Raw genomic sequence first — 25,530 nt, 5'->3', positions numbered from 1 at the left:
TCAAACATGCTTTATGGGTGTTTTTTTAATGAAAAATAATGGTGCACAAACTTATGGTACCTCAGCATGAAGCAACAGACTCTCTGGATCCAAACTAGAGCATCTATTGAAATTTTCCTGATTTAATTCATAATATTCCAAAACAAATTTTAAAAAACGCATTATGTGTCAAACATACCACAACATTGTGTACATCTTTTGCTTTGGAGTATTCAGGAAGACAAAACTTTTGACAAAACAGATGTCAAATAACTGAGCTGAGCAACGCTGAACAGCATTTGGTAGGATTGCAATATTCAGACTGTACTTTAGGCAATAATATTGAATGCGCATCTACATTCCATGTAACCAAACAGCCCCAAACAAGCATACTGGAAAAACTCCAGAGACCTTATGATTTCCATAAGCACAAAACAAATGTGCATTTACAAAAGAAAGGGAAAATAGGGAAGGAGAATAGGACAATATAATAATTTCAATGTATAAATACATTTTTATTTATTTATTTAGAAAATGTATATTGCCGCCTACTCACACGTGATGACTCAAGGTGGCTTACAAGGATATAAAAACACCATATAAAAGAAATGAAAAGAAAAATAATAAGATAATAAAACAATAACACCCCCTCACTCCCCATTCTGTGACAACACAAATTCATACTAGCCATTTAATGGGCTCCAACTTGCTGGGGGTTCCCCAGGCCCGCTGGCAGAATCACGTCTTCAGGGCTTTCCGAAAGAGTGTTAGAGTGGGGGCCAGTCTAATTTCTGGGGGGATAATGTTCCAGAGAAGGAGCCACCATGCTGAAGGCCCTTCTTCTGGGTCCCAGCAGATTATCTCCTTAGGCAACATTCCTTTCCTCCCTGCTCTAGTGGGTTGGATAGATGTGACCAGTAAGAGACAATGTCTCAGATAACCTGGCCCCAAGCCATGAAGGGCTTTAAAAGTGAAAACCGACACACTGAATTGCGCCTGGAAGCAAATCAGCAACCAATGCAATTCTCGCAGGAGTGGTGAACACACCAAAGTCTGCACAAAACCATGCAGGCCGCTGCATTTTACCTCAACTGGGGCTTCCAGATGCTTTTCAAGGGCAGCCCCATGTAGAGCGTGTTGCAATGGTCAAGCTGGGAAGTGACTAGGGTACGAGTGACAGTGAGTAGGGATTGTTGGTTCCTTATTACTGTAAGCTGCTCAGAGTTACCTTGTAGTAAGGTGGGTGGCTAATGAACTTTATATAAATAAATAAATACATATATACATACATACATACATACATACATACCCCATGGAATGCTAACTGATTTTCAAAGAAAGTTAAAATGAGAACTTGAGGGAAATTTAAAGTAGTATCTTGGGGTGGGAAGAACACAATTGGGCTATCTGAACCTCTACATAGGAACTCTTCGTACTGCAAGGTTTTGTTGAAGATGCCATATATTCAAACTGAAAATAGAAGCCGGCTTCATTTCTCCAACCCACAGCGCAAGTTACCCTCAAAGAAGTTGCAGAACCTTGAATAGCTATAATTGCTTCACAAGCAGATCCAGAAGAGGAAAATTAACATGAATTATTTGCCCAGATCTTCCATTCAATGTAGTAGACATTTTACCAACCAAGATAAAAGCATTCAAAATATAAATCAAGTTAACCTTTGCAAAGTTTGAAATTATTTAATCATTAGTTTGTTCATATGTGTACTTATTCTATTCATTTGTGCTTTGGGAAATATTGGAAATATAAACAGAGATTGTGCCTACCTTATTTTGGCAAATTTGGTGAACTGATCTAGAATGAGCATCTCTTATCACTGCTGCACTACAGCCCACGTTGAGGTCAAATATTTCTAGTGCTCGGTTACTCCCAGCTGTCAATACAATATCTGTAATTTCTGTTAAGTTAAAGTTCTATTAGATAAATTATATGTTACAAGTATGGCAGTCAGCATTTCTAGGCTTTCATTTGTCAGGAAAAATACGTTCTGCATTTAAATAACTTAGAATAGGTATATCAACCTTTTAACAGAAGAGAAGATAGAGATGGTGACATGGAGTTCCACAGTCAGCACCATACAAGTAGAAGATTCCACACGACCTCAGGTTTCAATCACTAAGGCATGACAATAGTTACCAGAATATGAAAGTTCGTAATACTTTTTATTATCTTTTTTATTTATTTTTGCTTACTACAGCTAATCCTCAACTTATAGCAGTTCAGTTACAGTGGTGCTGAAAAAACTTATGATCATTGTTCACACTTATGACCAATGCAGCACCTCCAAGATCACGTGATCAGACACTTGGCAACTGACTCCTATTTATGACGGTTGCAGTGTCCTGGGGTCAAGTGATCCCTTTTTGTGACCTTCTGACAAGCAAAGTCAATGGGGAAGCCACGTTCACTTAACAACCATGTCACTAGCTTCACAACTGCAGTGATTCACTTAGCAACTGGGGTCGTAAAATGGGGCAAAATCCACTTAACTGTCTCGCTTAGCAATGGACATTTTGGGCTCAATTGTGATTGTAAGACAAGAATTACTTATATTACAATAAAGAATTATAATGAAAGAACTAATGCCTTTTGCGAAACAACAACAATAATAATGATAAGAGGATACAGGAATAGAAATCATTCACTGCTGAAAGGCTGGTAATTTCCACTGTAGACGCCATTGGAAATTTCTGTATTGATTTGCAAATACTCTTTGTTCTATATCTGCAGAAATAAATCATATAAACATGTATCTTGTAGAGTCATGAAGCGAAAGAGAAAACAAAATCCATATTTACTCCAACCCATATTTCAAAGCCTTTTTTCAGCATCATTTTTTTATTCTTGCCTTTTTCTACTTTGGGGAGATATAGGATCCGAATATTTTGCCAAACAAATAAAGTTTTTCTTAAAATATACTTTCTGTTATCATTAAAAAAGAACTGCAGATCTTTATTTTCCATATTTTCATTAACGCACATCAGGTACTGCATTAAGTTACATATACATTTTTCCTTTAACCTATGAAAATAATGTTAGATATGTTCTATCTAACAAAGATCTGCAAAACTTAAGAATTATGCATATATCCCAATAGCAAAAGTTAAAGTTCCTTCCCTGCAGTGGAAAATATTGTTTTCCAAGACTTATACTGGGACAATTGACAAAGAATTTCAGATGATCCTGTACATTATATGCAAGCTCAGCTTGATAATTAAAATGTCAAACACTTTTGTTCCACTCTTTGCGGCCTTGTATTATATGCTGGGTCCTGTCCAAAATAATGTGAGTGGCTCTCAGCTTATGCAATGGGATTGTCATCCCACCTACAGTATGATTTTTCCCTTGAGTTTGCTTTTAAGGCAGCATTTTTTTTTTTTATTTAATAGCAATAGAGTTGCCAAAACAAATGGGTGGGTTTTTCCTTCAATGAATTACCTGCATAAGACTCCTGAACCTGGCAGAGAGGGGAAAGCGGGAGGAGGGGATTTTAACACTTTTTAAATCAGTGATCCAACCCTGAATCAGGAGTCTGTATTGTGAAATCTCCAATACAGTAAAATTGCTATTTATTTTGATTTTATTCTGTAATGCAATTTGTAGGTCTAAACTGCTTAGTCTGGATCAGGAATGCAGCAAGGCATAACAAGTTTAAGTTCCTCTGTTTTCATGTTATGGAACCTGTCCACTCATGTGGTCATCACATTTTATTAAGTTTTAAAGTATTGTAAAATACAAAATATGAAACTACAGTAGTGGCCAAAATTGTGGAAACCTTTTGGGAAAAGTATATTTTCTAAACTAGCTAATAACACCACTTTTTTTTGGAGTAGTACCATAAAATTATATATCAATGGAAAGATAATTTAATCAAGAATGTAATGCAGTAACTTTTATGAAGGATTTGCTTTTAGAATAGAAGTTACAGTATAAAGAAGAAAAGTGAAACATGTAGAAAAAATGAGATATACAAAAATTATCGCGTCAGTTAATACTTAGTTGGGTAACCTTTAGCATGAATTATGGCCTTACGACGTCTTCCCATGGAGTGAACCAAGTCTCTTAGTTCTGCAGCTATTATAATGTGAAACCAAGATCGAATGATTGTTTTTATTAACTGGATTTTATTGCTGGGTTGCTTCTGTCTAACAAGTTTCTTTAGTCGGTTCCATAGATTTTCAATTAGGTGAAGGTCTGGGCTATTCCCAGGCCATTCCAGCAGTGGAATATGATAATCTTGAAACTCCCCGCCCAAAAAAAAGTGGTATTATTAGCCATCAAACTTCAAAAATACACTTTTCCCAAAAGGTTTCCACAATTTTGGCCACTACTGTAAATAAGAGGACAATGAGGGGAAGGGGAAAGAAAAGTGAGGAAAGATAGAGAAAGAAAAAGAAGCATTGACTTCCAACTCTCTGTTACAGTGGAATAAGGCATTGACAACAGATCACAGCTTTTTACTTTTCCATAATAGTGTGAACGAGTCATTTCTATAAAAATCTATCAATCTAATCTATAAAACCCTATAAATCTATAAAAGTTTCATTCTTTTCCACATCAAGCACAAAGTTCAGAAGCGGTTTCCATGTGGAAACAAAAGTACTTATGTTCTTTTCTTTAACCAAGGTAGTCATGAATCTGCAATACATTAAAACTGCTATTTATTTTGATTTTTATTCTGTAATAGAAATTATCAGCCTAAACTGCTTGGTCTGGATCAGGAATGCAGCAAAACAAGTTCCTCTGTTTTCATGCTAGCTAACCTGTCCACTCATTTCCTAATTTATAGGGAAAAAAGTCAATAGTAAAACTATGACATAACATAACATAACATAACATAACATAACATAACATAACATAACATAACATAACATAACATAACATAACATAACATAACATAACATAACATAACATAACATAACAACAGAGTTGGAAGGGACCTTGGAGGCCTTCTAGTCCAACCCCCTGCCTAGGCAGGAACCCTACACCATCTCAGTCAGATGGTTATCCAACATTTTCTTAAAAATTTCCAGTGTTGGAGCATTCACAACTTCTGCAGGCAAGTCGTTCCACTTATTAATTGTTCTAACTGTCAGGAAATTTCTCCTTAGTTCTAAGTTGCTTCTTTCTTTGATCAGTTTCCACCCATTGCTTCTTGTTCTACCCTCAGGTGCTTTGGAGAACAACCCGACTCCCTCTTCTTTGTGGCAACCCCTGAGATATTGGAACACAGCTATCATGTCTCCCTAGTCCTTCTTTTTATTAAACTAGACATACCCAGTTCCTGCAACCGTTCTTCATATGTTTTAGCCTCCAGTCCTCTAATCATCTTTGTTGCTCTTCTCTGCACTCTTTCTAGAGTCTCAACATCTTTTTACATCGTGGCGACCAAAACTGGATGCAATATTCCAAGTGTGGCCTTACCAAGGCATTATAAAGTGGCACTAACACTTCACGTGATCTTGATTCTATCCCTCTGTTTATGCAGCCCAGAACTGTGTTGGCTTTTTTAGCAGCTGCTGCACACTGCTGGCTCATATCTAAATGGTTATCCACTAGGACTCCAAGATCCCTCTCACAGGTACTACTATTGAGCAAGGTACCACATATACGGTACCGGTGCATTTTGTTTTGCCTAAATGTAGAACCTTACTTTTTCACTGTTGAATTTCATTTTGTTAGATAGTGCCCAATGTTCAAGTCTGTCAAGATCTTTCTGTAACTTGAGCCTATCTTCTGGAGTGTTGGCTATTCCTGCCAGCTTGGTGTCATCTGCAAATTTGATGAGTTCCCCATCTATCCCCTCGTCCAAGTCATTGATGAAGATGTTGAAGAGTACTGGGCCTAAAACAGAGCCTTGGGGTACTCCACTGCATACTTCCCTCCATGTGGATGTAGTTCCGTTGAGGACTACACGTTGAGTGCGGTTGGTCAGCCAGTTACGAATCCATCTGGTGGTGGTGCTGTCTAACCCACATTTTTCTACTTTATCTAGTAGTAGGTTATGGTCTACTTTATCAAATGCTTTACTGAAGTCCAAGTAAATTATATCGACAGCATTCCTCTGGTCTACTAATTTTGTCATTTTGTCAAAGAATGCGATAAGATTAGTCTGGCATGATCTGTTTTTGACAAACCCATGTTGGCTTTTGGTTATTACTTTGTTTGCTTCTAGGTGTTTGGTGATTCGTTGCTTGATTATCTTTTCTAGAATCTTCCCCGGTATTGAGGTCAGGCTGATAGGTCTGTAGTTTCCTGGGTCTGTTTTTTTTCCTTTTTTGAAGATGGGAACTACATCAGCTCTTTTCCAGTCCTCTGGCAGCTCCCCTGTGCTCCAGGATCTTTGAAAGATATAGTTCAGTGGTTCTGAGATCACGTCTGCCAGTTCCTTCAGAACCTTGGGGTGTAATCCATCCGGTCCTGGTGATTTGAACTCGTCTAGGGTAGACAGGTGTTCACTTACCATTTTCTTCCCTATTTTAACTTGTGTTTCTAATCTGTTTTTTGTAGTGCTGTTTTTAATAGGTTGGATTGTTTTTTCCTTTTGTGTAAAGACAGATGCAAAATATGAGTTAAGTAGATCTGCTTTCTCCTTGTTGCTTGTCATCTTCTTGCCACTTTCTCCAATGGGCCAATTGTTTCCTTGACTTTTTTCTTGTTTTTAACATGTTGGAAGACGCTTTTGTTGTTATTTTTGACTTTTGTCGCTAGCCTTTGTTCATTGTGAGCCTTAGCTTTCCTCACTTCATCTTTACAGGCTCGGGCTATTTGCTGATATTCTGCCTTAGTTATTTGCCCCTCTTTCCACCTTTTATATTTGTCCTTTTTGTCTTTCAATTTGTCAGATAGTTCTTTATGCATCCATGCTGGTTTCTTTTGAGATCTATTATTTTTCTTCTTCATTGGTATTGTGTTAGACTGTGCTTTTATAATCTCACTTTTCAAAATTTCCCAAGCTTCTTGAGTTGCTTTTCCCCTGAGGATTCTCATCCATTGAATCCTTCTCAAGCTCTCTAAGTTTATTGAAATTAGCTCTTAAAGTCCAAGACTCTAGTTTGACTTTGTTCTACTACTTGTATTTGCTTAATGTCGAATTCCAATATTGCATGGTCACTTGCCCCAAGGTTCCTGTAGCTTCAACACCTTCTATCATTTCATCTCTGTTAGTGAGAATTAAGTCCAATATGGCTGATCCTTGTCGCCTTCTCTGTTTTTTGGGAAACAAAGTTGTCTGCTAGGTTTGTTAGGAACCTGTTGGATCTTCCACTTGGTGCAGAGTTTGTTTCCCAGTTGATGTCAGGGTAGTTAAAATCCCCCATTACTACTGTGATGTGCTTCCTACATACCTTAGTTAGCTGACTAGCCAGCTGACTAGCTGACGGTCAGTCCGATGCTATTTAGCCCACACCTAACTATGATGGTGTGAATGAGCCATCACAATTGAAACCATCCCGCAAAGTACAAGTTTAATATAAGAGATTTAATACATTACTCAAGTTTCTGTCTATGTTCCACATTTTTTTCCATTCCCTTTTTTTCCCCAAATCTGACTCACCAGATAGAAGAAATGACAGAAATAGCACAGTGATACATCGTGGAGACCAAAACTGGATGCAATATTCCAAGTGTGGCCTTACCAAGGCATTATAAAGTGGTACTAACACTTCACGTGATCTTGATTCTATCCCTCTGTTTATGCAGCCCAGAACTGTGTTGGCTTTTTTAGCAGCTGCTGCACACTGCTGGCTCATATCTAAATGGTTATCCACTAGGACTCCAAGATCCCTCTCACAGGTACTACTATTGAGCAAGGTACCACATATACGGTACTGGTGCATTTTGGTTTTTTTGCCTAAATGTAGAATCTTACTTTTTTCACTGTTTAATTTTATTTTGTTAGATAGCGCCCAATGTTCAAGTCTGTCAAGATCTTTCTGTAACTTGAGCCTATCTTCTGGAGTGTTGGCTATTCCTGCCAGCTTGGTGTCATCTGCAAATTTGATGAGTTCCCCATCTATCCCCTCGCCCAAGTCATTGATGAAGATGTTGAAGAGTACTGGGCCTAAAACAGAGCCTTGGGGTACTCCACTGCATACTTCCCTCCATGTGGATGTAGTTCCGTTGAGGACTACACTTTGAGTGCGGTTGGTCAGCCAGTTACGAATCCATCTGGTGGTGGTGCTGTCTAACCCACATTTTTCTACTTTATCTAGTAGTAGGTTATGGTCTACTTTATCAAATGCTTTACTGAAGTCCAAGTAAATTATATCGACAGCATTCCTCTGGTCTACTAATTTTGTCATTTTGTCAAAGAATGCGATAAGATTAGTCTGGCATGATCTGTTTTTGACAAACCCATGTTGGCTTTTGGTTATTACTTTGATTGCTTCTAGGTGTTCGGTGATTCGTTGCTTGATTATCTTTTCCAGAATCTTCCCCGGTATTGAGGTCAGGCTGATAGGTCTGTAGTTTCCTGGGTCTGTTTTTCCTTTTTGAAGATGGGAACTACATCAGCTCTTTTCCAGTCCTCTGGCAGCTCCTGTGCTCCAGGATCTTTGAAAGATATAGTTCAGTGGTTCTGAGATCACGCCTGCCAGTTCCTTCAGAACCTTGGGGTGTAATCCATCCGTCCTGGTGATTTGAACTCGCCTAGGTAGACAGGTGTTCACTTACCATTTTCTTCCCTATTTTAACTTGTGTTTCTAATCTGTTTTTGTAGTGCTGTTTTGATAGGTTGGATTGTTTTTCCTTTTGTGTAAAGACAGATGCAAAATATGAGTTAAGTAGATCTGCTTTCTCCCTGTTGCTTGTCATCTTCTTGCCACTTTCTCCCAGCAATGGGCCAATTGTTTCCTTGACTTTTTTCTTGTTTTTAACATGTTGGAAGAAGCTTTTTTGTTATTTTTTACTTTTGTCGCTAGCCTTTGTTCATTGTGAGCCTTAGCTTTCCTCACTTCATCTTTACAGGCTCGGGCTATTTGCTGATATTCTGCCTTAGTTATTTGCCCCTCTTTCCACTTTTTATATTTGTCCTTTTTGTCTTTCAATTTGTCAGATAGTTCTTTATGCATCCATGCTGGTTTCTTTTGAGATCTATTATTTTTCTTCTTCATTGGTATTGTGCTAGACTGCGCTTTTATAATCTCACTTTTCAAAATTTCCCAAGCTTCTTGAGTTGTTTTCCCTCTGAGGATTCTCATCCATTGAATCCTTCTCAAACTCTCTCTAAGTTTATTGAAATTAGCTCTCTTAAAGTCCAAGACTCTAGTTTGACTTTGTTCTACTACTTGTATTTGCTTAATGTCGAATTCCAATATTGCATGGTCACTTGCCCCCAAGGTTCCTGTAGCTTCAACACCTTCTATCATTTCATCTCTGTTAGTGAGAATTAAGTCCAGTATGGCTGATCCCCTTGTCGCCTTCTCTGTTTTTTGGGAAACAAAGTTGTCTGCTAGGTTTGTTAGGAACCTGTTGGATCTTCCACTTGGTGCAGAGTTTGTTTCCCAGTTGATGTCAGGGTAGTTAAAATCCCCCATTACTACTGTGATGTGCTTCCTACATACCTTAGTTAGCTGACTAGTCAGCTGACTAGCTGACGTTCAGTCCGATGCTATTTAGCCCACACCTAACTATGATGGTGTGAATGAGCCATCACAATTGAAACCATCCCGCAAAGTACAAGTTTAATATAAGAGATTTAATACATTACTCAAGTTTCTGTCTATGTTCCACATTTTTTTCCATTCCCTTTTTTTCCCCAAATCTGACTCACCAGATAGAAGAAATGACAGAAATAGCACAGTGATACATACGTGAAAAAATTATGGAAATTGATGTTACATAAATGATTAATAATGTAATGTAATAGCTTCTTTCTTAGTTTTCCCTGTACTACGATTCCATCATGGGAAATGGCTTAATTTATAAAATCAATCATTCCCATTTTGTTTCATTACTCATTCTTCTCTTTTTCAATTAAAATAATAAAGAAATGTCTTTACTTGATTTTTTTAATTTATTAATCAATTAATACTGTTTACTAATGCTCACATAAGTACACATACTGCACTGATTTCTAACACTATTTTGAAATAGCATATTTTTATCCAAAAGACAATGCCAGCTTTAATTTTTCTTCTTTTCTGATATTTATGTACCAATATCATACCAAGTTAGCTTTAAAAGTTTTTTTATGTTTAACAATGTCTATTTACTTAAAAAAAATAGTAGCTATAATCGATTACTATATCAAACTGCAGCAATGTTATGCATCCTTCTGCAGTGAGGTAAACATAACTCATAACTCTAGAAATAATATAATTGAAAGGAAAAAGAAAAAAGCAATAATAATTCCACAAAAGTTTTAAAATTAAATCTGATATAATGCAAAAAAAAAAAAAACCCACAACCCACCTAATTCTGATCAGACTCAATTTTCTCCTTGGGACATTTTTTTCATTTTAATAATTATTTTTATTAGTGGCAAAATTTTCATTTGTTATACAAGGTAATATCTACATATTTTGCAGCATACATAATGAATATTTAATATCAGTACAACCTTAACAGCTATAACAAATCTATACAACCAATGTTGCTGTTCCTGAAAGCTATCATAAACATTTTATGATTTTTTGCACGATTAGTGGTGTTTCTATACTGTTTAAAGAACTATTGAATGGCTTGCACACGTGAACAAAACAGCACAGTATTGCATTTACTGTTAATGCTACTTTAAATACAATCCTGTATATTTACATACCGTTTTATCTCATCTTTACTGGTGTCAAGATAGTATCTTAATAAATAAAATTCTGCTCCACAGGACAGTAATATGAACGTATCTATATAATAGAACTGGGCTGATCGGACAGATTTCTGAAATATTTCCTTTCCCTGAAATTAAAAGTACAAAATACATATCATATATCCTGTAATTCTCATTGAGAAAATACAGGTAGTTTATTCGTAGACTATTGCATTTAGTTTATTTTTAAAACTGATATTTTTTTTTAATTACCAATCTTAATTTAGCTTACATTGTTCTTCAATGCAGTTTAAAGCAACATTTATCAATATTATGAAATTCCAATAGACTTAACCAATATACCAACAATTATTTTTTTATTGGCTTTGTTTTCTGGTTTATTTATAATTTACTGCATTTGTATTCCACCACAACCAATTCAACCCATGACGAGGGATGGAAGAATTTGCTCACATATTTTTACTCCCATCAAGAAATAATTTTTCCCCTTTTTGTTTGTTTGTTGCTTGCTTTTGCCTTGTAGTTAGTAATTTAAGGAGACAGAGTAATAGCAATTATTAAATAAGTTGCACTGAAAATGTTGAGTAAACGAACCAAACAGGGGAAAGAATGCCATATTTATTTTTGAGTATAAGACTTAGGAAATGTGCATTTTTTCATGTCCACATTAGATGATTGTTATTCTGATTTTCTTTTAATAGTAGAAATACAGAATGACCACATGAACAAAAATGACATAAAAAATATTCTCAGCATTGACTGGTGAGTTCTTCCTTCCAAAATTTAACAGTGACTTCCTCCAATTCAAAATCTGAACTACTAAGAACATGAATATATAGTTCTGATGATAAAGCCTCATAATGCCAAGGTTTGTTTGAGGGGAAGGCATTTATTTATATGGTTTAGGCATTTTCTGATTTTATAAGACCGTAGACCTATAATCCAAAAGAACCCAAAAATTCCAAATGCAATGTACAGCATGAAAGAAAGCCACCTTCCGCCATGTTCTAGTTTGCTGGACAAGTTTGCAGACTTGCATGGAGGGGAAACTGTGGGGATGGACTTGCATGGAGAACAGGCTGTGGGAACGGAATTGAAATCCTGAAGTTTGCACCTCTGTTTCTCCAGCTGCCAGAGGATTTCTCCTGTGACCCCATGATCCTGACGACACAGACAAACCCCCAAGTGGCCTCAACGACTCTCTAAAAAATGCAAATGACCAGCTGTCTGCAAGTAATATAAATCCTTCCATTCCCCACTATCCAGTCAGAGCTGAAGAAGCTTCTTGGATGAGAAGTAAAACATCTTCAAAGAAAAACAAGAAAGTCCAATGGCCTCTTGAAAAAGCAGCTTTGGGACACTGATAAATATCTTACACTTCTCAATTGCAATAGACAAGCATCCAGTCTTCTGCTGAGCCTCCCTTTGGGGAAACACTTCCATTGTTACAATGCCTTGGCCTTGACCAAGATAAATTTGGAAAAGAAAATCTGTTTTGAACTTTAGAAAGATTATCAGGAATCACATTGCAAGTGGTCCCAGTGAGGTATGCAAGATTCTTATCCCCTTTAAAAATCAGGAAACATTAGAGTGATCCAAGAATTGCAAGAAAGACAAATTGGTATCATGAGCATAACTAAAATATGAAATGTCACTGATTTTTTTTTTCAAAAAAACCAAACAAAAAAACCCAAACCCTTCATTATTAAGATATGAATGTGTAACGTATTCCAAATCTATGCAATTAGTATGATTTTGGTAATCAAAGGGAATAAAGAGTATCCCAAATCTATTTCACTTAAAAAGCTTAATTACCAGACATAAAGCAGGTTCTGCGCTGCTAACTGACCAGATCTTTAATGTTCTGTCTTCAGAAGATGAAACAAGCCAATTGTTGTCATGGCTCCAACCTACTGAGGTAATAGCACCATCGTGTCCTAATAAAAATAAATACGTTTAAAAATGATCGTAAATTCTTAAGAAATCAGAAAGTAAAATCTCATATTAATCAGCTCTAGTTCTGTTGGAAAAACAGGATGTTGCACTATTCCTTCCCTTGCCTCTCTCTGAAACTGCAGAATGTACTGAAGCACAGAAAGAGTCTCTAGCAATAACACTCCTGGATACAATCCAAAGTATTTTTATACAGAAATATTGATGTTCCCTTGTGCAGACTCATAAATTCATATAGAGACTTCCTAACAAGGGAAATCTTGTGGGGAAATGAGGACAAATGAGGGTAACTAGGATGATCAAATAATATCAGTATCCAATTTAGTGCTTTTTTCTTTTCTTTTCCTAGACCATATTTCAAATAGGAGGACTTGAAAAGCAAACTTTTATAAAGAAAAATAAACATACAGTATTCAGAGCTGGGGGTTTAACTCAGGGCAGATAATTTTCAGTGTCCAGGATAGGAGACATGCATTTTGTAATGCATTTGGGAGGGGGGGGGGAGGGGCAGCCAGGATCGAGTAAAAATAATGGTTTTTTTTGCAAAGATGAGAATGGGAGTGGGTTTAGGTAGTTATTTGATTTTTTTCCTTTTCTAGATATGAAGCCTAGACTTTACAGGTGTCTATTTTGTTCATCAACAAAAGTCAGTGGAAAACTGTACAGGTAATATTCACTTAACAACCATTCAATTAGTGACCATTCAAGTTACAATAGCCCTGAGAAAAGTTACTTACAACTGGTTCTCTCACTTATGACCATTCTCCACAGTCACATTGCTATGATCCAACTCTTGGTAACTTATAACAGTTGTAGCATCCTGCAGTCATATGATTGTCATATGTGACCTTTGCAGCCAGTCTGACAAGCAAAGTCAATATAAAGCCAGCAGAAGGTCACAAATCATAGTCACATGGTGTCTTGTATAATAATTGTGGATGATTTGCTTAACAACCATGGCAAAAAGACTATAAAATTGTGTACAGTCCATATGATTCCTCACTTAGTGACTGCACTGCTTAAAAATGTATTTTCCGGTCTTTATCCTTATCCTATAAGTTGAAGATTATCTTGTATTTCCATTTATAGGTTCTTTTCTGATAAACTTAAGTAGCACAATTTCAGTGAACATGAAGAGCTGCAGAAAAGGGAGTTATGGTCCTTATGCAGCCCATATGTTGCCCATTCCTGTTCCAGGTGAATTAGACATATCATAAGAAAAAATATAAATAAAATCCTGGTGGCACATCCAATGTTTGTAACTTCACGTACATTTAGTTGAAATTACTAATGTTAATATACTTAAAGATCCTAGGCTGTCCCCTAGTGCCTAGCAATGATATTTTACTGATTCCATTTTTAATAGAAAAGATCTCCATTTTAACCATAAGAAACCTCTGCCAGCTAAGAATAAATAGTACAAGCCTCACTTTTTAAAAACTCTAATAATTTTTGGAATAAAGGGAAAATTTACTTTCCTTGGGAAAAAACATTTCCTATGCTGCCAGCCATGGATACAATTCTGCTGTCAGAACTGAACAGTGAAATATGTGTCCTTAAAATGAGGGAGCCAAGACTGGGTAATGTTATCCCTATGCCTTTAATTAATATAAAATAAAGTGGAATTATCAATCTTTGTGACCTGTATAATGTTTCCATTACTGGCTCTTATACATATTAAGTTAAGATTAGCTAGGCATTTTCACTTAACCACATCTATTTTTTCTATTTTTATTATTGTTTTCATAAATGCAAGATTTGTTGAATATTTTCTGGCCATTTCTGTCCTATTATTTGGAACTTTGATTTTGTTTTTATCATATTGGAATAGAGAACAAATAAATAAGGATAGCTAAGAATAGAAAAATCTAAAATGAATGTACCTGAATAAACAGTTGGTTCTCCTATAAGGTTTGATTTGAATGCCAGCAATGTTTTGTCAGCTAAACCACAAGCCAATAATTCTCCATTTCCTAGAACAACGAGAACAGCAAATTAATCTAGCATAAATAAAAAATGCCAAAAAATATAGAGAGACAGATTCCCAGGCCAGAGTTGGCCATGTGTAAACACAGAACTGATTAGCTTTACGGTTTCCAAGTGCTACATCAAATAACTATTAATATTAATAAACAATAGACAGTTGTCATTCCCCCACCCCCCTCATACCTGAATACTGAATACAGCATATGGCAGTTGGTTTATCAGTTACAGTAATTTGCCTCACACTTTCGGTTGGAGGAGATTTTCCAAGTGGATAGTCTTCCTTATTTCGTCTTCAGTAATAAAACAAAGTTAAAAGGGAGAAACAGCAATTAGTGAAGCAAGAATAAAGGAGATTTAGCATTTCTTTCTATACTACCAATTTTAAATTGTGGCAGATATACCACAAATGATAAATTGTTGAAATAAATTTAATATTTTGCTTGGTTGTGTTACACTATTATTGCAGGATCATGCTTTTGGTATTAAACATGTTTTTGTATTCTTTTAACAATTGTACTACTTACCGTCTCCAACTCCTCTTGCATTCCAATGTCAACCTGCTGTGTTTTACTTTTGAATTTGGGGAGAACATGAGCATGCTACAACAAGGAAAAAAAGGCTCTGATATAGATGATAATATTTAGTACTCTATAACCCAGAAAATCTCAGCATCAGAAAAAAATAATTCTAAAGCCCATATAAAAGAAGGAAGAATGAATACTTGCTCCATCCTCTAATCAGTGATCAACTCTTTCTTCTAAGGCGATTTTATTTTTATAAAAATTCACTGATTAACTGCATGGGTAAATTCAATACAATGTGAAGCTTGGACATAATTACATGCATAAAACTAGGAGATTTTTTTAAAAAATTGGTTAACTACTACTATCTATATCAGCAATTACAGTCCTGTTACTAGATGTTGTAAAATAACAAAAATTTGAAAGAAAGTATAAATATTTTAACAGTACTGCCAATAAATACATAAAATTCATGGGGTGCCCCACTCTAAATAACTCCCTCTCTCACACTCATATCTAGGCTGCCCTCATTCCAAATGACTTGAGCAGAATCAAAAATAACAGCATGGTACAAAGGAAAGCAGCTGCAGTATAGCCACTGTAAGGGAACAAAAACATTTGTCCACTTAGCTAACAATTCCCAGAGTCTGTTCTTCTATCTCAGCCCAAGGCATGAAGAAAATCCCAAATTTTTAGGGAACACTTAAGGATGGCCAAGGTTCAGGCAGATCTCCAAGGAGATGTTATTCCAAAGGGCAGTTGCAATGACAAAGAAAGTCATTTTTGGGTTCCACTAAATGAATTTTCTTACAGTAGTGGCCAAAATTGTGGAAACTTTTGGGAAAAGTATATTTTCTAAAACTAGCTAATAACACCACTTTTTTTTGAGTAGTACCATAAAATTATATATCAATTGAAAGATAATTTAGGAATGTAAGGCAATAACTTTTATGAAGGATTTGCTATTAGAATAGCAGTTACAGTAATAACGAAGAAAAGTGAAACACGTAGAAAAAATGACATATATAAAAATTATCACTATAGAAAAAACAAGATATACAAAAATTATCGTGTCAGTTAATAGTTGGGTAACCTTTAGCATGAATTCACTCTTCCCATGGAGTGAACCAAGTCTTTTAGATCTGCAGCTGTTATAATGTGAAACCAAAATTGAATGATTGCTTCTATTAACTGGGTTTTATTGCTGGGTCGCTTCTGACTAACAAGTTTCTTTAGTCGGCTCCATAGATTTTCAATTGGGTTAAGATCTGGACTATTCCCAGGCCACTCCAGCAGTGGAATATGATTATCTTGAAACTCCCCCCAAAAAGTGATGTTATTAGCCATCAAACCTCAAAAATACACTTTTCTGAAAAGCTTTCCATAATTTTGGCCACTATTGTAATTGATGGGACTTGAAGCAAACTAGCTCTGTCAGAACATGGAGGAAAGGCAAACTTGGTAAGAGACAGGCAGTCTCTGACATAACTACACCTTATGCCCTGTATGGATGAATTTTCGATATGTTTTGACTGACACAACTATTGCTGTTTAACAAAGGAGGGAGGATTAGCAGTAACAGAATCACAATTGGAATCTTTAACACTTTTATCCTTTATGATTTAAGAATATGCTTCTAAGTATACAAGCAATGCCCCTTGATATTGTAAATCTAATTAAGGTACCAAGTGGTTGAGGAAACATTTCATTTTTGGCTCTATTCCACCACTAAAAAAACCAAGATAAAATATGCAAAATAGAAAAATCAGTTAATATGCAAATATTGTTCTATTTGCAGAACAGAATTTAAAATGTTGATGGTTTTAATTCAGAGTCCAAAGTTTAATTTTATAAAAATAATTAAACATTGCTTCAGATTAGGTAGCTTCTAAAATTAAAAGTGGGCAAAATGAATAAATTCATAATTTTACTAATGAGTGGTTATACAAATTAATTTATCATTTTAGGCAATCATAGTATTACAAACTTTAGGCTCATCTGCATGGTTATATTAAACTAGTATTTTAAACTCTTTATTCCTTATCCTTAAACCCATTTTTCATTAAATATACTGTACTAAATCTTTGTGCAACTAAAAGAGACAATTGTTTTTATTTATTTATTTATTAAACTTCTATGCCTCCCATCTTGCTGAGGTGATTCTAAGTTGCTTACATTCATTCAATAAAAATACCACATAAAACATTAAAACAATAAATTGTTATTAAAAGCGACAAACTAAATTTACCAGCGTAATTTGCACTCACTGTGGTGCTGATGTATAACCTGATGATTTAATTTTGTTATGAAAAACCAATGGCTTGTCTTTTATATGAGTTTTTGTACCTAAATTAAGAAACATCTATAGTTAATATAAACTTCATAGCTAAGCATCAAGAAATACATACACAGAGAGAAACTAAAGATATACTTTGGATATCCTGAGCCACATATATCAGGTAATACAAACTAATACAAACAGCATCTGATCTGTTAATATTGTCCATTCCAGTGTTACATGGAGACAAAAAGATACGTAACTTTCTTCCCACTACATTTGTTACACTAAATAATTCTGCTTTTAAACCATCATTTTAAGCTAATCTTAAATTATTTCAAAAAAATATTTCCATCGAGTTTTAGAAACAAACAATAAGTAACATCAAAAGACATCAGATACAACAAAACTGATTTTCTAGCGTAAGAGCAGTTCACCAATGAGCTGAGTTTCCTTTCAGTTCACCAGAGGTACTTTAACCTGGATCCTTATAGTGACATGGCCGGACTTGAAATCAGGTTAACAGAGTTGGGAGGGACCTAATAGGTCATCTAGTCCAACCCCCTGCTCAAGCAGAAGACCCTATACCATGGCAGTCCAATCTTTTCTTGAAAGTCTCAAGTGATGAAGCTCCCACAACTTCCAAAGTCAAGCTGTTCCATTGGTTGGTTGTTCTCACTCTCAGAAAGTTCCTCCTCATTTCTAGGTTGAATCTCTCTTTGGTCAGTTTCCATCCATTATTCCTTGTCTGGCCTTCAGGTGCTTTGGAAAATAGCTTGACCTCCCTCGTCTCTGTGGCAGCCCCTCAAGTATTGGAAGACTGCTATCCTGTCTCCCCTGGTCCTTCTCTTCATTAGACTAGCCATGCCCCATTCCTGTAACCGTTCTTCATATGTTTTATTCTCCAGTCCCCTAATCATCCTGGTTGCTCTTCTCTGCACTTTTTCTAGAGTCTCAACATCTTTTTTATAGTGTGGTGACCAAAACTGGATCCAGTACTCTAGGTGTGGTCTTACTAGGGCTTTATAGAGTGGTATTAGTACCTCACTTGATCTTGATTGTATCCCTCTGTTAATGCAATTTAGGATTGTGTTAATGCAATTTAGGATTTTGTTTAAAAACCTATTTCAGCTGTATCATGTGCATGGCTCTCCTGTGATCTGTTTTCACTGGCAGAGGCACTGCGGGCTGGTCCTTCTCTGTTTCAGGATGGCCAGATCTAAGCATCCCATGAGCCAGCCGTTTTTGGTGGCAGAGCGCTTGGGCCCCCACAGGCGCCCCTGACATGAATGATGTCAAGCTGGCCATGCCTCTCACCCTACCCCCAAGGTCAAACACAATCCTGATGCAGCCCTCAATGAAATCAAGTTCGACACCCCTGATCTATAGCACTGATACTAATAGTGTACAGAGTGTGTCAGTATACTGCATGTACCCTTAAGGTATGGGTATGGTTATGATTAAAATACGGTTATGCTTAAAAGTAAGGTTATGCTTAAAATCCTACAAGCTAGGCTCCAGCAATATGTGGATCAAGAACTACCAGAAGTACAGGCAGGATTTCGAAGAGGCAGAGGAACAAGAGATCAAATTGCCAACATATGCTGGATCATGGAGAAAGCTAGGGAGTTCCAGAAAAACATCCACTTCTGCTTCATTGACTATGCTAAAGCCTTTGATTGTGTGGATCACAATAAATTGCAGCAAGTTTTTATTTATTTTATTCATTTATTTTTGTCTTGTTCATAAAAAGATGGGAGTACCAGACTATCTTATTTGTCTCTTGAGAAACCTGTTAAAGACCTTGGAGTTTTCATATCAAATGATCTAAGTGCCAAAGCCCACTGCAACTACATCGCAAAAAAGGCTTTAAGAGTTGTAAACCTAATCTTGCGTAGCTTCTTCTCCAGAAACACTACACTACTAACCAGAGCATATAAAACATTTGCTAGACCACTTCTTAAATACAGCTCGTCTGTCTGGAACCCATACCACATTTCTGACATCAATACAATTGAACATGTCCAGAAATATTTTACAAGAAGAGTTCTCCACTCCTCTGAATACAACAAAATACCTTATGCCACCAGATTTGAAATCCTGGGTTTAGAAAACTTAGAACTCCGCCGCCTTCAACATGACCTGAGTTTAACTCATAGAATCATCCATTACAATGTCCTTCCTGTTGAAGACTACTTCAGCTTCAATTGCAACAATACACGAGCACACAATAGATTTAAACTTAATGTTAACCACTCCAATCTTGATTGCAGAAAATATGACTTCAGTAACGGAGTTGTTAATACTTGGAACACACTACCTGACTCTGTGGTCTCTTCCCCAAAGCTTTAATCAAAAACTGTCTACTATTGACCTCACCCCATTCATAAGAGGTCTTTAAGGGGCGTGCATAAGAGCACAAGCGTGCCTACCGTTCCTGTCCTATTGTTTCCTTTCACTATATCCAATTAATATAGTTAGTACATACTTATCTAATATATATGTTTATATATTGTATAGATATTTCATGTTTATACTTATATATACTGTTGTGACAAAATAAATAAATAAATAAATAAATAAATAAATAAATAAATAAATAAATAAATAAATAAAATAAAGGCTGTATACTGTTACCCTGCTTATTTAACTTATATGCAGAGCACATCATAAGAAAGGCGGGGCTAGATGAATCAAAAGTTGGAATTAAGATTGCTGGGAGAAATATCAACAACCTCAGATATTTAGATGATACCACTTTAATGGCAGAAAGTGAAAAAGAACTAAAGAGCCTCTTGATGCGGGTGAAGAAGGAGAGTGCAAAAGTTGGCTTGAAACTCAACATTAAGAAAACTAAGATCATGGCATCTGGCTCTCTCAATTCCTGACAAATAGATGGGTAAGAAATAGTGGTAGTGACAGATTTTATTTTCCTGGGCTCCAAGATCACTGCAGATGGGGACTGCAGCCAAGAAATTAAGACGCTTGCTCCTGGGGTGGAAAGTTATGGCAAATCTGGACAGCATACTGAAAAGTAGAGACATCACCCTGCCAACAAAAATGCACATAGCCAAGGCTATGGTTTTCCCAGTTGCAATGTATGGCTATGAAAGTTGGACCATAAGAAAGGTTGAGTGCCAAAGAACTGAGGCCTTTGAACTCTGGTGCTGGAGAAGATTCCTGCAAATCCCTTGGACTACAAGGCGATCAAATCAGTCAGTGCTAGAGGAGATCATCCCTGACTGCTATTTAGAAGGCCAGATCCTGAAGATGAAACTGAAATACTTTGGCCTCCTTATGAGAAGGAAGGACTCACTGGAGAAGAGCCTAATGCTGGGAAAGATTGAGGGCAAAAGAAGAAGAGGGTGACAGAGAATGAGGTGGCTGGATGGAGTCATTGAAGCAGTAGGCATGAGCTTAAATGGACTCCAGAGGATGGTAGAGGACAGGAAAGCCTGGAGGAACCTTGTCCATGGGGTCGTGATGGGTCGGACACAACTTCGCAACTAACAACAACAACAACAACAACACCTTAAGGTGATGAGATATGAACAAGAGTAAGTTGGCTTCCAGGGAAGCCTGTAATTAGTTTGGATAGAACATCATGAGCAAGCTTGGAGTAAATTGAGGCTTTAGCTGCATTTGTGGCATAATGACAAAACTGGCTGGTATTAGTAGGGGATGCTGCATAGGACCAATTACAGCTATTAATGTAAATAACTTTTCTTACAAGAAACGGTTGTTATGTGAAAGCTTTGACTCATCAAATACATGTTTGCCAGCAGGGATCAATATTTATGGACCTCTCTGGTAAATACCATGGCATATGGTGACTTGGGATGGATAAGGAATAAATACTTCAGAATATGAAATAATGAATAAAATGGAAAAAAGGTAAATATAGCTGACATATAGCCCTCAATTAATTTCTTCCTTTACTCATTCTTTGCTTTGAGATGGTAATTTCAATGTATTAGCCAAAGGGCACCTGAGGGTAGAACAAGAAGCAATGGGTGGAAACTGATCAAAGAAAGAAGCAACTTAGAACTAAGGAGAAATTTCCTGACAGTTAGAACAATTAATAAGTGGAACGACTTGCCTGCAGAAGTTGTGAATGCTCCAACACTGGAAATTTTTAAGAAAATGTTGGATAACCATCTGACTGAGATGGTGTAGGGTTTCCTGCCTGGGCAGGGGGTTGGACTAGAAGGCCTCCAAGGTCCCTTCCAACTCTGATGTTATGTTATGTTATGTTATGTAATCACTGTAGAATTTAACAAATTTACCTGTTTTATTTACAAGTTTCGCTTTTTCCTTCTTCGCATACAAGGGAGATGTCACAAGAAGAGGACATCTGAAACCACAAATCAAAAGATATAAGTATATATTTAACACTCAGAAGAAGAGCAATACTAGGATAAATGGTTAATTCACTACAGATAATAATAGATCCCTGATATTGCAATCACCTATATTACTGATCTATGAATACCTCAAAATGCAGTCAGAATAAAGGATTTTCCCATCTGATACATTTTTCAAACCACATCTTACTTGACAGAAATGTACTAAGCTGAAGGAATAAGCAATGAAATCACAAAATCTTTCTGCCATAAATTGATAAGATGATGTTAAGCAAGCCACTTTTTTTAGGCTTCAGATCCCTGTCCACCAGTTACTCCCCTTATTTGGATATTGCAATCTAAATAATACAATTTTATAATTAGAAAACCTAAATGGAAGATAACCTACATTAAATATATCCAGTGATTTAAAATGCTGTATAGTGACTATAGTAATAGTCACTTGTTGTTTTCCACCAAACACTTAAGAATACTGTTACACGTACTACTTGTTTTGAGATCACAACTGGGAGTGGCAACTGGGTTATTAAGCAAAGTATTATTGAGTGATCTTTCTTAAGCTTTGCTTTACAGACTTATGAATGTTGTAAATGCAAGGATTGGTCACAAAGGTACATTTTCATCACTGTTGATGCTGCGAACGCTCGCTAAACAAGGCAGTCACTAAATGAAGACTACCTATATATTATTCATAAAAAGACGTATTTGTCAAGCCTATAGCTGTGAAAAAGATGTTTTTCTATTACAATATTTTAAATTAAATTTGTTACCTAGATAACACAATTGCTTGTCTGTTAGCAATATATTTTCATAAAAGTGGATAAGATAAGCCTAAAGTCTCATTTCAAATATTTATTCACAGATGAAAAACAAAATATGTAATGGTATGCAAGGTCAATAATGATAAAGAAAACAAATCAATTGATAATTTTCCAGGAGATATCCAGTTTTTAATCCTTTTCACTCATTTGGTAACCATTTCCACTGTTATTTCTGTTTGATTTGATAGTTACTAAATTCATCTTCACATTCTTTTATCTCTATTCTTCTAATTCTAATAGTTAGTTCTAATAATATTCTAATCCTATATGATTATTACTATTATTTATTAAATTATATGCAACCTGACTTCCAGGGACTCTGGAACGTTTACAAGTTGTCAAAACATTTTCAAACAAACAAACTATTGAAAAAAATGGCAGAAATAACATTAATAAATAAAAGGAGTGAACTTTAAATGGGGTTAACTGAAATAATCCTTTACCTTGCAACAGCAGAAAAACCTTCCTCCCTCCCACTTAAATTCTGTTGGCATCTCAACAGATCAGCAACGTTAACTTCCAGTAAAACAATTTTGTTCTCCAACATAGAACTTAGCAAACAGAAAACCTGTAGAAAGACAGTCATAAAGGCATTTTTTTTCTTTAACGCAAATAAATCCCTCCCTGATAAAGAGGTTTGTTTCAAGAAATGGAATTCTACTCATTGAAGATCCATCTGGGAAGATGGGTTAAAAGTTAAAATGGTACAACTTTGTTCCAAGAATGTGAGACACAGACCAAAAAGGAATGGGCTTTTCCTGTACTGAGAGAATAGGGAGAAGGAGGGCTAAATTTCAATTTGGTGAAAGGTGCGTAAAAGGGGTCTGTGAGAGAGCTTGTTGTTGATGAACATATTGGGGGAATGGGTACATTAATTGTAGGCTGGGGGTATGGAACTATTTTAAAGGTGTATGTTATTGCTTTGGTCAGAGGATGATATATCTAACCCCACTCTCTTCTAGCACTGATGATATTACTTAGTTGGGATAATGAAACCTCTTCAAGAAAACAACCACGCTCAGAGAACACCAAGGACCCCTCATCTCAACCCCCAGCATTCTCCTTTATTGATGATATATCTCAGTGGAAAGCCTCAAAGGCAGTTTGACTGGGGGAGGCAGCTGGCGCAGCCAGGAGGGACCATTTTTGGGAGAGGAGAATTACAGCATTGATGGACAGAGATATCACAATGGGAGGCAAAGATTTATTAATCCTTGGTTTTAGGAGACGTAGTCATTGAGCCATTGTCATGGTCGGATCACTCTCTCCTTCGTCTAGACTTTCAGACCGCCATCCAACACCGCAGGGAGACGGGACCAATACGGTGGTTGCGTCCCAGGCGCCTGATGGACCCGGAGAGGTTCCTGACGGAGCTTGTGCCATTCCCTGAGGATCTTGCCCATGGCACGGCTGAAGAACTGGTCGCGGCTTGGGAACGAGCCGCGGTCGGGGCCTTAGACCGTGTCGTGCCTTTGCGGCCTCTGACCCGGCGCAGGTCTCAACCAGCTCCTTGGTTCTCTGAGGAGCTGAGGGAGATGAAACGCCGGAGAAGACACCTAGAGAGTGTTTGGAGATCCAGCCGTTCGGAGGCTGATCGGACAGTAGTTAGATCCTATAGTAGGACCTACCTAGTGGCACTGGGGGAAGCGAGGCATTGCTACGCCTCCTCCCTCATTGCATCGGCAGATAACCGCCCAGCCGCCCTGTTTCGGGTGACCCGCTCCCTCCTTCACCAGGGGGAGCGGGATGACCCATTGCAGGGTCGTGCTGAGGAGTTTAACGGTTATCTATACGATAAAATCGTTCAGCTTCGGGACGGTTTGGATCAAGATTGCGGCGATTCAGATGGGGCGTCTGAGGGCGGTCTTGTTGACATTGTTTGGGATGAGTTTGACCCTGTGGCTCCCGAGGACATGGACAGGTTGTTGGGTAGATTGAATGCCACCACGTGTTTACTGGACCCGTGCCCCTCCTGGTTGGTACTGGCCACTCAGGAGGTGACACGAGGCTGGCTCTAGGTGATTACGAGCGCTTCATTGTTGGAGGGAGTCTTTCCGGCCGCCTTGAAAGAGGCGGTGGTGAGGCCCCTCCTCAAGAAGCCTTCCCTGGACCCGGCTGTTTTAGGTAATTATCGTCCGGTCTCCAACCTTCGCTTTGCGGCGAAGGTTGTAGAGAGTATGGTGGCACATCAGTTTCCCCTTCACCTGGATGAAACTGTCTATCTAGACCCGTTCCAGTCCGGTTTCCGGCCCGGTTACAGCACTGAGACGGCTTTGGTCGCGTTGGTGGATGATCTCTGGAGGGCCAGGGATAGGGGTTGTTCCTCTGCCCTGGTCCTATTAGACCTCTCAGCGGCTTTTGATACCATCGACCATGGTATCCTGCTGCGCCGGTTGGAGGGATTGGGAGTGGGAGGCACCGTTTATCGGTGGTTCTCCTCCTATCTCTCCGATCGGTTGCAGACGGTGTTGACAGGGGGGCAGAGGTCGGCCCCGAGGAGCCTCACTTGTGGGGTGTCTCAGGGGTCGATTCTCTCGCCCCTTTTGTTCAACATCTATATGAAGCCGCTGGGTGAGATCATCAGTGGCTTCGGTGTGAGGTACCAGCTGTACGCTGATGACACCCAGCTGTACTTTTCCACGCCGGGCCACCCCAATGAAGCTATCGAAGTGCTGTCCCGGTGTTTGGAAGCCGTACGGGTCTGGATGGGGAGAAACAGGCTCAAGCTCAATCCCTCCAAGACAGAGTGGCTGTGGATGCCGGCATCCCAGTACAGTCAGCGGAGTCCACGGCTGACTGTTGGGGGCGAGTCATTGGCCCCGATGGAGAGGGTGCGCAACTT

At 37.6% G+C, this 25,530-nt stretch overlaps 1 protein-coding gene across 1 annotated transcript in view; it reads right to left on the bottom strand.

Moving 5' to 3' along the window:
• WDR27 (WD repeat domain 27) overlaps positions 1-25,530 on the bottom strand; it is an 86,201-nt gene that overhangs the window by 44,175 nt on the left and 16,496 nt on the right. The window contains exons 12-21 of the mRNA XM_058167297.1: positions 23,132-23,256; positions 21,790-21,857; positions 17,493-17,571; positions 15,229-15,303; positions 14,888-14,994; positions 14,602-14,691; positions 12,581-12,702; positions 10,760-10,893; positions 2,624-2,721; positions 1,764-1,885 (exon numbers count right to left, since the gene is read on the bottom strand). Of these exons, the coding sequence (XP_058023280.1) occupies positions 1,764-1,885; positions 2,624-2,721; positions 10,760-10,893; positions 12,581-12,702; positions 14,602-14,691; positions 14,888-14,994; positions 15,229-15,303; positions 17,493-17,571; positions 21,790-21,857; positions 23,132-23,256 (1,020 nt within the window). The remainder of the gene's footprint in view (positions 1-1,763; positions 1,886-2,623; positions 2,722-10,759; positions 10,894-12,580; positions 12,703-14,601; positions 14,692-14,887; positions 14,995-15,228; positions 15,304-17,492; positions 17,572-21,789; positions 21,858-23,131; positions 23,257-25,530) is intronic.

The sequence above is a fragment of the Ahaetulla prasina genome, chromosome 1 (genome assembly GCF_028640845.1).
Source record: "Ahaetulla prasina isolate Xishuangbanna chromosome 1, ASM2864084v1, whole genome shotgun sequence".
Lineage (NCBI taxonomy): Eukaryota > Metazoa > Chordata > Lepidosauria > Squamata > Colubridae > Ahaetulla > Ahaetulla prasina.
Note: the sequence above shows the minus strand (reverse complement) of the source record. Positions and strands in the feature narration are given on the sequence as shown.